At 55.6% G+C, this 13,621-nt stretch overlaps 1 protein-coding gene across 1 annotated transcript; it reads left to right on the top strand.

Annotated features, from left to right (window-relative positions):
* Positions 1-4,292: 4,292 nt before the first annotated feature.
* AMDHD2 (amidohydrolase domain containing 2) lies at positions 4,293-12,756 on the top strand. Its single transcript, XM_077316386.1, has 12 exons — positions 4,293-4,382; positions 5,391-5,530; positions 6,937-7,073; positions 7,391-7,530; positions 7,891-7,945; positions 8,377-8,589; positions 9,043-9,131; positions 9,668-9,812; positions 10,294-10,401; positions 10,986-11,054; positions 11,640-11,741; positions 12,240-12,756. Exons 2-12 carry the CDS (start codon positions 5,448-5,450, stop codon positions 12,326-12,328), a joined length of 1,230 nt encoding a protein of 409 aa, XP_077172501.1. The 5' UTR covers positions 4,293-4,382; positions 5,391-5,447; the 3' UTR covers positions 12,329-12,756.
* The last annotated feature ends 865 nt before the right edge of the window (positions 12,757-13,621 follow it).

The raw sequence follows: 13,621 nt of genomic DNA, 5'->3' as shown, positions 1-13,621 counted from the left end.
ATGGGGTCTGAATCACCTTTGTGAATCTCAGAATCCTGGAGTTGGAAGGGTGCTCCAGGGTCATCCAATTCAACCCCCTGCAGAATGCAGGAAATTCACAATTCCATACCCAGAGAATCTCTGGCCTGGAAGAACTTTGCCTCCCAACGCCAAAGTGTCGGCATTTCCCTTGGCTTGCAAGAAAGAGCCAAGCATGGACACAATCCCTTCTGCCTCTAAATTCACAGAATTAGCCTTTCTGTGAGGGGGCTCTCTAGCCTCTGCTTAAAAACTTCCAAGGAAGGAGAATCCACCACCTCCTAAGGAAACTGGAATGCTGTAAAAAGAGCAGCTATTTTTTTCCTTTTGTACTCCACTTTTCACTACCTGGAGGGAGGCTCAAAGCAGCTTACAATCGCTTTCTCTTCCTCTCCCCTGTGAGGTAGCGGGGACTGAGCTCTGGCAGAACTGCCCTGTGAGAACAGCTCTTAACAGGACTGCGACTGGCCCAAGGTCACCCAAAGTGATGTGCTGATTACCAGTTAGATTGGAGCCCGTCGGCACCTTAAGAAAATTGTGGGCTCACAACCTCGTTCAGTCCTCAGTTTTATCTTCCTAGCCAGCTTCTGAGGTATTCTGCTAAGACATAGCAATGGGCTCAACATGACCCTGGACAGACAGAGCAGGGATTTGGCTCAGAGTGTGTGGTTTTTGCAAAACACCCTGGCCTCTTTAGGGCGGCTGACCCACAGAACGTGGCCTGAAGCAGGTTTGGTCCTATCCCGATCACCTTCTTGGGGGGAGAGTCTTGGATATACTGGTATTTTGGGGGTAGATACCTGGCCATCCAACCCTCCTCACCAAGCAGCTCAACGTACCTGTGGTGAATGGGGGGGGGGGAGAACCCAAGCCGAGCCCGCCTAAAACCTTAGCCTTTGAATGCAGCGTTCGCACGCGGGGTTAACCTCTGCAGAGTGCAGCTGCTGCTTAAAAGTGTTCTTTCCAGTGTGAGAGAAAAGCAAGGGCCAAAGGCATGCGTGCTGCATCAGCCGGGAAGGGCGCATGGTGCGCATCATGCTCGACCTCTGGCCAGTGGCATAGGGGGGGCAGCAATTTTCATGCAATTCTGGGGGGGGGGAGAGAAATAGAGTGGGCCTGTTAAGACAGCCTCCAGTTCTTCGTAGGTGAGAAGCACAGTTCTCAGCAAGGCGAGAGCTCGGATCACGACTGCGGCTTTCCCCTCCCTTCGGGGCTTCCTCCGCGCACCCGATGAAGCCTTAGCTCAGCAGTGGTGAGCCTTGGACCATTGAGAACTTCTGTGAGTCATCTGCCTTCTCGCCCTCCCCTTCACGCCGCAGCCTCCAATAGCCTGGCAGGATCCGAGAGCATCGCCCCTTCCAAACCCGAGGAATTGTGTGTGTGGATTTCCCCGGGGCGGGAGTGGGGGCGTTGCAGAGGGCCAGGGCCGGCCGGAATTGCCAAAGGGAGGTACGTGACGGCCACGCTCCCTTGCCAGCTCATGGATCGCCTCGTTCGGATTTCACATCTCAGCCGGGTGTGCTGCAGCAGTGAGTCAGTCCTGCAGAGGGAAAAGGGGAGGGGGGTGCAGAGAGACAGACAAAAGGAGAGGGGAGAAGCCACACCAGCAGCTAAGGAGAATCGCCCATTAGCAATCCGGTGTTTTCGGAAGAGGCCTGGCAGAGCTGGTCATTCCAGCAGCGCGATCTTGATACCGTTTTCCCCACAACGCCTGGGTTCAAGCCGTGGCAGCTCTCCAGCTGGAAAGCAGGGAAGGACCCCGCTCTTTTGAAATTAATTTCATCCCATTGGTTGTGGTCCGTCCCTCCGGGGCAAGAGAGAACAGCTCTGCTCCATCCTCTTTAAGGCAGCCTTTTAAATACTTGAAAATGGTTATCAGATGCCCTCTCGGTCGTCGCCTCTCCAGGCTAAACAGACCAGGCTCCCCCAACCTTTCCTCAAACGTCTTGGTCTCCAAACCCCTCACCATCTTTGTTGCCCTCCTCAGTTTGTCTGCATCCCTCTTCCACTGGGATGCCCCAAACTGAACACAGTGGATAGGAAGATGCCTGGCTATCCTTTAAGATGGATCCCTTTTCTCAAGGGACCCAGGAACATTGTGGGGCAGAGTCCAGTGGCACCTTTAAGACCAACGAAATAATGTTTTTATCAGCTTTATTTATTATATTTATATATACCACCCTCCCCTGAGGCTCAGGGCGGTTTACGGGGACCTGGAGAGAGCAAAACAGTACAGATAACATGATAATTTGAACAATATTGGAACAGTCATAACAGGAGAACCGTAACATAATGGAACAAACATGGTGAGGACATCCCATTTTAACCGTAGCATACTGACGGCCCTGTAGGATGGACAAGTCGGTGGCGGTTCTCATGGGAGAGGGGCTCAGGGGCCAATGGTGTGGGACTGGACTCCAGATTTGTTCTGTCCATACCAGCACGGCTACCTACCTGAACCTACTGCTAAGAAGGTGACAAAGGTAAATCATGGATCTTCTGTCCCCAGAAGCATCCCAAGCTGAGCTGCATTCTTCCAGGCTTCCCTGTCTGAGCTGCTGGCCACACTGGCTTTCTCAGCTGTGGCAGCTCAGCGCAATCTAGCCGGTGCGCATCTGGAGCAGCCGTCTGCAAAGAACTGGGCTTCCCCGGAGGAGCGCCCCGGGGAACTGCCCTCTCCCCAAACGCCTCCTGTATTTAAGCGTCACGGTGTCACACATTCACCAGCAGAGACAAAAGCGAAAATCCTAGTGCGCAGATGAAATTAAGCCTCCCTGCGTCCCAGTGACGACACAGAATCCGGCTGAATCCACGCCGCCTTTGGAGGACGTGATACGGATTCAGATGAACCTGCCAGGGCAGCAGGGAGCCGAAGGGGAGAGGGGGAGATCTGGTTATGTCCAGGACGATGACTAATCCGTGGGCTGGCTGGCAGCCTCCCTGCCTACATCACTAAGATGTCAGCCATTGAGATTAAGATGCGGGGTCTGTGTTCAGGGAACCCTTCAGCCACGGAAGGAGGAAAAACACCAAGGAGGAAGACCTAGGAGCATCGTGAGCAGCTCTGTCCCACATGGTCATGGTGTTTCCCTACAGTCCTCGCTATTTTCTTTTCTCTTTGTACAATATGTGTTTTTCCCCTAACAAAACCCTACAAGAGCTGCATCATGTACAAAGATAACCAAGTGAATGTGGCATTCAGCATTTGGGGAAGGTGCCTTCTAATCCCCGAGCCCTAATCTAAACGTGGAAACGTCAGGGTGGGGGGGATGGAAAGGGCCAATTTAGGAGACCCAGGCTCCCTCTGCAAGCGCACAATGGTACGTTTTCATGTCCTCCAAACCAAGTTTCTAGTTCTGGTGGCTGTTGAGGATTTCCACTGGGTGTTTCAGCTCTCCCTTCACAGAAGGAAAACCAGCAAAGTAAAACAAGACGGTTCAAAACACGGCGTAATTTATCAGTCTGGACGATCAATTCCCCCGGGGGCAAAAATTTGGTTGGAATTAAGGCAGACCCCTGAATTTCTGCCTGCCACACAAATGACAGGAGGGCGTCTGTCATTGAAAGGGGGCTCACCTTCTTTTCTATCCTCCTTAAAGCCCCGACCTTTAAAAAAAAGGTTGAAACCTGCTTTCCTCTCCTTTTTAATTTAGTTATATCTGGCCCGACAAGCAGCTCTGGAAAAGTTGAAAGCTTGCCCAATAAAGGCATCCCTTGCATTTCTGCCTGCAGCTTTCTGCATGCCAACAGAAAGCTTGACCTGTCGAACACCTGCCTGTCAAACTGCCTTTTGGAGGCGCCAGACCTCCTGTCCCGCCTAAGGTTGCCACCTCTGGGTCAGGAAAGACCTGGAGAATTTGGGCTGCAGCTGGGAGCGGGCAGGATTTGGGGCAGGAAGGGACTTCAGAGGAGGATACAGCGATGGACCCCCCTCCCAAGCAGCCTCTCCTCCAGGGAACTGGGGTTGCCACCTCTGGGTCGGGAAACCCCTGGAGACTTTGGGGGTGCAGCCAGGTGTGGGTGGGATTTGGGGCAGGGAAAGACCTCAGTGGAGGATAATGCTATGGAGCCCCCCTCCCAAGCAGCCCTCTCCTCCAGGGGGTTGACCTCTTTATCCTGGAGAGGAGCCTGTAATTCCGGGAGATTTCCAGGTCCCGCCGGGAGGCTGGCACCCCTGGCCCCGCCCCATCCAGGCGACCTTCTCAAGATGGAGTCCACCGCCCGTCCTTCCCTCCCCATCATGGCGCCGCCAGAGCGCCGTCACGTGATTCCAGGACCCGCCCCCTCCGGGTCAGCTGAGAGCGCGCGGTCATGTGACCGGCCAGGCTGGCGTCGGGCGCCCGGGAAGGAGCCGCTGGAGCCGGGTGAGGCTGATCCCCTTTAGCGCGTCAGCGGCTTTGCGTTTATACCCCGCTTTGCCCTCCCCGGAGGAGTCCCCAAGCGCTTTACAATCGCTTTCGCTTCCCTGCGGGGCAGGGGGGCGAAGAGAGCTCGGACAGAACTGCTCTGCGAGGACAGTTCTGTCAGGACCGAGGCCGCCTTGCTGGCTGCCTGCGGGGGAGGAGTGGGGAATCCAACCCGGCCGGCCCCAAATGTGGCCCGACCGGGGGAGCTCCTGTGGGGAGGGTGGTGGGGGCGGGTTGATGCCCACCTGGGAAGTGGGGAGGAGCTGAACTGGCCTTAAGGAGGAGGGAGAGAGGGAGGCTGGGACTTTGCCCCGTCTGGCCGTGTAGATTGCAACTGGGAGGAGTCCAGCCTCTGCCGGGAAAACCCCTCGCCTCACTCCCCCCCACCCCACCCCAGGGAGATTCAGGGGGGGCACCTGGTTGGTCGGAGGCAATAGGGCAAAATCGAGGTCCAGGGGCACCTTTAAGACCACCAAAGGCGTGAGCTTTCATGTGCTTTTATGGCCAAGAGTGCATGTGTAGGAAAACCTATGCATTGGACAGAACGATGCTGTCTTAAAGGTACCGCTGTCCTCAGGCCTTGTTTGTACTCCCCGAGGTGTGAGAGCCTGGCTAGAATGAATTCTGAGCCAGTCAGGAAGAACGCACTCTGTGCATGCTTGGTGGCCTCGGGTTTTTATCCAGCGCCTGGAGAATCATGGATGGCGCTCTCTTAACTGGGATTTATTTATTTGTTGGTCTTCTCGGCTGCTCCTGAGATGGTCTTGGGACGGCATACGTCAAACTCACAGGCCAAAAACCCACACAGTAAAATTCCTGAAATCCTAAAAACCAGCCTGCTCGAAAATTATAAACATCACTCCATCCGTGCAGTTCTGTGCTTTGAAATACCAAAACGCTTTGCAAGACAGGGGAAACGTCCTCCTGTGAGACACTGCTTCATCCCCTTCTCTCTCCGTGGTACAGGGACTCCCCTGGGCAGCTTCCTCTCCGTTTTTGCCCTGTCACCTTCTGGCCCCAACGATGCCGTCGGACAAATCAGTCTCGGCTGCCCCGGTCTTCCAATTTACCAACTGCTGGATTTTGAAGAATCACAAACTGCAGAGGTGAGGTCCCCTCCCCCCTTCTTCTGTGTTTCTAGATCTGTTGTAAAGACTGTGTTGTGTGTCCTTTGGCCAAGCAAGAGGGGATTAGGGACGGGGCCTTTTCGGTGTTGGCCCCACTGGAACACCCTCTTCTGTAGGATCCTCCTTGCCCATTTGCCATTGGTGCTTTGGCACCAGGTCAGATAATTTTGTACTAAGCTGAGCTGTCCCTTTCATCTGGGATTAAATTCCTGGTTTGGCATCGTCTATTTCCTACAAGTTGTTTCAATATGTCTGTTTTATTTATTAGATTTTTAGCCTCCCACTTAGAGACCTCTGGTGCGTTACAGTATCAAGCCCCCATAAAACCTATGTCTTTTTGCCGATGACCTGTGGATTGCCTACAGTTTTTAATGGTCGTTAGCTGCGTTGAGCTGGCCGGCGTTTCGGAAAGCCGCCTGAGAGTAATTTGAAGGAATCTGCATGGAGCAGCCGGGGAAGGATTGCAGTCAATTGATTTGGGTTGCCGGCTCCTTCCGCCCCAGAGACCTGCGCTGAACGCAAATGAGGCGCTGTTTTTATGAGGCCCACGCTGATCTTTGAACACAGGCCAAAGGACAAAGCGATACGAAGGGGCAGGGGATTTGCAATTCAGCAAGAAGAAACAGGGCTGTGGAGCGATTCCTCAAACATAGCCGGTCCGGTATGGTGCGGAAAGGAGAGATTTTGGAGTCAAGCAAGGGTTACCCGAATTTAAATTCCTGCTCGGTCACCATAGTTGCTTTGTCTTTAAGTCTGGCCTCCGTCACAGGTGGGAGCCAAACTGTGGCTCTCCCGACGTCTGTGGACTACAATTCCCATGAGCCCCTGCCAGTGCATTGGCAGGGGCTCATGGGAGTTGTAGTCCACGGACGCCGGGAGAGCCCCAGTTTGGCCTTCCCTGCTATAGATGGTAGGGTAGAATCCAAATGTGGTAAAATTTTAAAACCCACGCCAACCATGCTGTTTGTCCCCTGCAAGAAGATTTCACAGTCTGCTTCCCCCCAGTGGCCAAGCCCCTATTGCCCCACGCTGCCGATACTCAAAGGTATACTGCCTCTGAACGTGGAAGTTCCACGCAAGCACCCCAGCACTCAGCCCTTTTGCAAAGACAGAGGGGCTCTCCGTTCCTTGTGGCAGGCAGCCTGGGAGTGAATTCTGCTCTGAACAGACACCGTCCTGTAGGCAGCGCATGCCGACCACATCGGCCGAGCAGAACACTGGCCATTGTCCCCTTCGAGACACCTTCGTCCTGTCCTCAAATACTCCCTGGGGCCGTCCTGGTGAAGGTCACCGTGCCTCGTCTGGGGACAAAGTTTACCAGACTGTTCTGCGTTCTCCTCTCGGGGTTTGTGGTGCTCCGACTCACGGGCTGATTCTGCTTGCAGAGAGGACCTGTGGGTGAGAGAAGGCCGGATCCTGAACCCAGAAAAGCTCTTCTTCGATGAGAAAAAGCCGGCGGACGTCCAGCTGGACTGCAAGGGGAGCATCGTCGCGCCCGGCTTCATCGACGTGCAGATCAATGGTGAGAGACTAGAGCTGCCAAGGATAGGTGCCATAGCCTCTGCGGGGGGAAGGGACAGACAGGCATGGAAATCTTGACCCTTGCCCCGTTAGCAAGTGTGGTGGCTAACAGTGGCAGCTTCTAATCCGGCGAGCCGGGTTTGGTTCCCAGGCAGCCGGCTGGGTGGCCTTGGGCTAGTCACAGTCCTGTTAGAGCAGTTCTCCCAGAGGCGTCTCCTCTCAGCCCCACCGACCTCACAGGGTGTCTGTTGTGGGGAGAGGAAAGGGAAGGCGATTGTAAGCCGCTTTGAAATTTCCTTTTTCTGCCTTTTCCTTCAGGCGGTTTTGGGGTGGATTTCTCCGTGGCCACGGACAACGTGGGGGCAGGCATCGCGCTGGTCAGCCAGAAGATCCTGTCCCACGGCGTGACCTCTTTCTGCCCCACCTTGGTGAGCTCCCCGGCGTCTGTCTACCACAAGGTAAGGAGGCGGCAGATGGGGCCCCGAGTTCGAATGTCACCCGCACTGTAAATTCTCTAGAACTCTTGGGCTGGCGGCTTTTGTCGGCCACAAACTGCAGACTGGAAACCACCCTGAATTCCAGGCGTGCTTCGATCCTGCTCTTCCCCCCTCCCAAGGACCTTTCTCTGGTTGTGTCCTTACGACAACCCTGCAAGGTAGAGAGGGGGATGATGGGGGATTTGGGCCTGGGGCTTCCCTGCCGTAGCAGTCAGTCCTGCCTCACAGCACGGATACGGATTATCATAAAGACCCTTAAGCGGTTAAAATGCAAGGGGGGGGGCTTAACCTGGCTCTTCTTGGCCTCTTCTCCCCTACAAGGTCCTTCCCCAGATCTGCATAAAAAACGGAGGGCTGGACGGAGCCGGAGTCCTGGGTGAGTAGGAAGCAGACCTGCCTACAAGCCACGGGGGGCCAAATTGCAGCTCTCCAGTCCTCCGTGGACTACAATTCCCATGAGCCCCTGCCAGCACGCTGGCAGGGGCTCATGGGAACTGTAGTCCACGGACCACTGGAGAGCCGCACCACCCTGCTTGGCCATTAATTGAAAATCCGCTGGGATTTGGCGATGTTTTTAAGGACGAAGGGAATCCACGTAAAGAGGGAATAAAGGAGAGGAGACCCCCAGAATCGCACATCGGGGTGGGTTTGGCTAAAGGAGGGGCGGTGGGGGGGAATCCCGGGGGGGGGGGTTCAGTAACAGCACGTTCCAGGTTCTGTCCCCGGCGTCTCCACTCTCGGGACCTTTCCGGGGCCGGCATCCCGCCCGGTGTCACCCCTCCCTTTCCCTCCTTCTCCTCGGGGCAGGGGTCCACCTGGAGGGCCCGTTCATCAGCAAGGAGAAACGAGGGGCCCACCCCGAGCACTGCCTCCGCGCCTTCGGAGAGGAAGCCTTCCGCCACCTGCTGGCGACCTACGGATCCCTGGAGGGCGTCTCCATCGTCACCCTGGCGCCGGAGCTCAAGCGGAGCGGCGAAGTGATCCAGGAGCTGACCAAGCGGGGCATCCGTGTGTCGCTCGGTAACGGTCGCGCTGGCGGGTGGGGGGGGGGTGAGGTCGGGGGGCTCCCGAAACCAGGCCTTCTGCCTTAACCAGAAGACGCACTTGGACCCCATCCGTGAGCGATTTGTAGAAGGCTTTGAGGCGCCCCGGAAGTGATGTCAGCTGGCCACGTTCCCTGGCCACGCCCCCGGAAGTGACATCACTACTCGTAATACTCTTAGCTCTTCTTTTGCTCCCTCTGCCGGCCTTAACTGCTACTGCGGCATGTAGGCTGGAAGGAAGAGGAGGAGCCCAGACCCCTCCGCCATACCATGCCCCCTCAGAGCTCCCACGGACCCCCTTCAGAACTCCTTCGGACCCCCAGGAGTCTACGGACCTCTGGTTGGCCATCCCTGCTCTTGATACAGAGATGGTCTCCCAACCCTCGGGAGGGCCCGGCCTCTTCACGCGGCTCGTCCTCTGTCTTCCCAGGTCACTCCATGGCCAACTTGTCCCAGGCTGAAGAAGCTGTTCAACAGGGGGCCACCTTCATCACTCACCTGTTCAACGCCATGCTGCCCGTAAGTAGCGTCCGGCCCACCCCTGGCTCTGTCGGCCGCGTTTGGAGAATCTCCACTCAGCCGTGTTTGCCGTTTGGCTTTAAAGCCCGGTGTGAGTGTCTCGCCCAGCTGGCTCCGAGATGAGAAGGACGGTGGAGTCTCAGCCCACCTCCAGACTACGGAGATCAGGTTCCCTGGAGGAATTGCCTGCTTTGGGGGGCACACTCTGTGGACCACAGGCCTCTCCTGCTCAAATAGCTGAATCCCTAAGGAGGTGGGCAGCTCCCCCTCACTGGCGGTCTTCAAACCGCAGCTGGACAGAGACTTCTCCTGGATGCTGGAGGCTGATCCTGCACTGAGCAGGGGGGTTGGTCTAGATGGCCTCGAGGGCCCCTTCCCGCTCTATGGTTCTATGGCAAGTGGCCTTATTGTCAGTCTGTTGGGAACCTGGCAGATCCCACTGGCTGTCTTTCCCGCCCGTCTCCTCCTCATCCCGTATGGATCGGGGCCCTGGTGCCACGCCCCTCCCCCCTGTTTCCTTTCTTTTCTTCCAATAGTTCCACCATCGCGATCCTGGGATTGTGGGGCTCCTCACCAGCGACCAGATCCCCCCAGACAGGCAGGTCTTCTACGGCATGATATCCGACGGGATCCACACCAACCCCGCTGCTCTGCGGATCGCGCATCGGGCCCACCCTGCAGGTGTGTCGCCATTGGCGGGGGGCTAGTTTATTCGGGGCTCAGTTGTGGTGTGGGCTCTTAGAAGGGTCACTGCACAAGGATTTGGCGGCGATGTTTTCAACTCGTAAGTCTTCTCGAGCAGGACTTTGGGGAGGGGGAGTTAAAAATCTCCGAAATGAACACACTGTAAGCCATGAAAACACACTGCAGGTTTCACACACTGCTTTTCACCACCCGAAGGCGTCCCAGAGCGGCATCACCACCGCCTTCCCTTCCTCTCCCCACAACAGACACCCTGGGAGGTAGTTGGGGCCGAGAGAGCCCTGACAGAACTGCTCCTTGAGGGCAGTTCTAACAGAACCGTGGCTGGTCCAAGGTCCCCCAGCCGGCGGCATGTGGAGGACAGGGGAATCAAGCCCAGCTCTGCAGAGGAGAGGTTGCCGCTCTCAACCCCTTCTACAGCCAGAGCAAAGCTAACCAGAGCCGACCGTGTCTCCTTTAGGGCTGGTCTTGGTAACGGACGCCATTGCTGGCATGGGCCTTGCTCCTGGCAGACACACCCTGGGCCAGCAGGTGGTAGAGATGGACGGCCTCAACTCCTACATAGCAGGTGAGTGGCCCAGGGGGGGCTTCCGTTGGCTTTTCAGCCTGTTTTTCTGAGAAGGGGAGGGGGCATTTTAAGAGGCGCAAAATTCTGTGTGATCTACATGGAACATCAGTGAAGGTCACCTTCCAAGGGCTGGGAAGGCGAAATATTTATTTCCTCACCGACTTCATCCGCTCCTCATTGTTCTTCCCAGTCAGGACTCGAAGGGGCTGACCCTTTTTCCCCTCCTCTCTTTGGTCCCTCGGAGACCGTTTAGGGTAGCCAAGAAAAATTCAAGTCTGGGGCAACTTTAAGACCCACCAAGTTTGATTCAAGGCCGAAGCTTTCGTGGGCGTGCACGAATAAAAATTGGCCGGGCCTAAAGGTGCAGCCGGAGTCGAATTTCTCCCACTGCTTTAGACCAGCGTGGCGGCCCAGCTGGATTTAAGGCCATGTGTCCCTGATTCGAGGTTTCCAGGGCAGAGTGGAGATTCGAACCTGGGTGTTCTTGGCGACGGCAGGATTCCGCCCTCCCCCCTCCGAAACGCCTTTCCATCTTACGATGAGCTCTCTCTCTCTCTCTCTCTCTCTCCTTCCCTCCTGCCCAGGGACCAAAATATTGAGCGGAAGTACAGCAAGGATGGATGCCTGCGTTCGGCACTTCAAGGACGCAACAGGTGAGGGGTAGAGGCCTCGAAGGGGAAAGGCCTCCATGGTTTCTGTGGCTGTCCAGCCTGCGCCTCTCCTGTGGGGGGGGGGGCTTTTTTCTTCAGCACCCCCTCCCCAGCTCTTTTATAACCGAATCCATTTTGCGATATCACCCCAGTGGCAGGGGTAGTCAAACTGCGGCCCTCCAGATGTCGATCTGGACATCTGGCAGGGGCTCATGGGAACTGTAGTCCATGGACATCTGGAGGGCCGCAGTTTGACTACCCCTGCCCCACGTCAGGATCAGTCCCTGTTCTCTGCCATGATCGTTGTTCAATGAACCTGGGTGACTCCATCTTGCCTGTTGCATATTGTACCTTTATCCGTGTAACCCATGTCTATTCACAGTTCCCATGTATTCATTAGTCCCTCCTTCGTCTTCATCCCTGCATCTCCAGGAATTTCCCAGTCTGAAATTGGCAACCCAGACTGGCACTTTGTGGGGCTGTTCCCCAGGTGTGCAGTTGTATTCCTGTCTTTAGAATAGTCTTTCCGCATAAGGGAAAGGGTGAGCTCTTCGCCCCCCACCCCACTCATGTCTTCCTTCTTGGCAGGGTGCTCCGCGGAGACGGCTCTCGAAGCTGCGTCTCTCCATCCTGCCCAGCTCCTGGGGATCGAGGACAGGAAGGGCACCTTGGACTATGACTCCGATGCAGGTATTCATGCAACGGGGTGGGCGGGGGGTGGGCGTCAGGCCTCTGTCGAACTCTCTGTAAGCAAACCCGCCGTTGAAGGAAATCTCTTTATTGGAGCGCAAGGTGCTTCCTTGCTAGAACTGAAGGGCAAGCTTGCAAGCCCAGCTTTTTGTGCTTTCCCCCCAATTCAAAAATAGACACGCTGAACAAAATGCCAGGCACAGAAGCTTCCCAGGCTCGATTCCCCATGCAAAGCCTATGCTGGAAACCTAGACATTACAAAGCACTTCTAATCTAGGCGCCTGCAAATTCAGAGCGATACAGAATGCTCCTGCCTTCCCCCCCTTTGCTTCGGGTCTGTAGAAAAATGCTGGGCGATAAAAGCACGCTAATATGTCAGGGTAGGGAAGGTGAGCAGATGAGAACAGGTGAGCAGTGGGACAGAAACACCCCCCCCTGGTAGAGCCAGGTGTTGCCCATTTCCTGAGGCGGTGACATCACTTCCTGCTTCCCTTCCAGATTTCTTGCTGCTGGACGACAGTCTCCACGTCAGAGCGACCTATATCGCCGGCCAGCAGGTTTGGAGACACAGCGACTTCGTTCTCTGAGGAGGCCAGAGAGCAGGAAGCAAGATAAGCCACCCAAGGTGGACCCGGCTGATGGGCAGACCCCAGCCAAAGCTCCTCTCCAGGCAGAGCTGTCTTGGGGTGAACTGAGCCATCCAGGGCAGTCCTGAGCCTGGCCTGCCACAACTTTTCTCTTGTCTCTACGAACGCCGCCATTTCTTCACCCTGGCCGTAGAAGGCTGGGGGAAGTTTGCCTGTTCCACTAGGCAAGGGATGCTGCCTTGGGGGGCTTTCCCAGCGCTCCCCCTTTTGCCGTGGGAGGACAGAGATCCGGACCAGCCCTACGGACAGAAGGATGGAACAAGCAAACCCAGCGATCCCGGCCGTTCTCCGCCCTCAGTGCCTGCCTCTCCTGGTTAATGTGACTCATGTTATGAAGCTTTGCTAGCTATTAAAGCCAGTCCAAGGCATGCTGTGTGTGGGGTCTAATTCCAGGGCAGGGAGCTTTGCCCTGGCCCAAAAGCTGCTCCTCTCCCTCTCCCTGATCTGGTCTTATTATAAGGTGCACCTGAAAACAACATTAAAACCGAAGAGTCAGTCTAGGCATGTACAATCCTAGTGGCTGCATGTAGTATGACCAGCAGGGGTGGCCAAATTGGCTCTCCAGATGTCCATGGACTACAGTTCCCATGAGCCCCTGCTTATGCTTTGATGGACTCGTGGACATCTGGACTACCTGTGCTGGCAGGGGCTCCTGGGAATTGTATTCCATGGTCACCTGGACTACATGTGCTGGCAGGGGCTCATGGGAATTGTAGTCCATGGACACCTGGACTACCTGTGCTGGCAGGGGCTAATGGGAATTGTATTCCATGGACACCTGGACTACATGTGCTGGCAGGGGCTCATGTGAACTGTAGTCCATGGACATCTGGACTTCATATGCTGCAGGGGCTCATGTGAACTGTAGTCCATGGACATCTGGACTTCATATGCTGGCAGGGGCTCATGGGAATTGTAGTCCATGGACACCTGGACTACATGTGCTGGCAGGGGCTCATGTGAACTGTAGCCCATGGACATCTGGGCTACATATCCTGCAGGGGCTCATAAGAATTGTAGTCCATGGACATCTGGGGAGCTGCAGTTTGCCCATCCAATAAAATAGATGCATAAATTAAAACTATAACAGTGTTACAATCAGATCTGGTTGGTGGCGCCAGAAGAACGAAATGTGAAGCTCCCAACCCCTTATACTAAAAATAATAATTCCAGAGGCGGCCCTCCTAAATTAAAGCCAGTGGTCAGGGCCCACCCCCCAGGGCAAGATCTGTA

This window comes from Paroedura picta, chromosome 17, assembly GCF_049243985.1.
Source record: "Paroedura picta isolate Pp20150507F chromosome 17, Ppicta_v3.0, whole genome shotgun sequence".
Taxonomy (NCBI): Eukaryota; Metazoa; Chordata; class Lepidosauria; order Squamata; family Gekkonidae; genus Paroedura; species Paroedura picta.
The sequence above is the reverse complement of the archived record's forward strand: the minus strand, read 5'-3'. Positions and strand labels throughout refer to the sequence as shown.

Coding starts and splice junctions, on each gene's coding strand:
- AMDHD2 (XM_077316386.1), top strand. CDS start 5,448: ATGCCGTCGGACAAATCAGTCTCGGCTGCCCCGGTCTTCCAATTTACC. Junction 7,074..7,390: donor CATCGACGTGCAGATCAATG/GTGAGAGACTAG, acceptor CTTTTCCTTCAG/GCGGTTTTGGGGTGGATTTC. Junction 11,742..12,239: donor GGACTATGACTCCGATGCAG/GTATTCATGCAA, acceptor CTTCCCTTCCAG/ATTTCTTGCTGCTGGACGAC.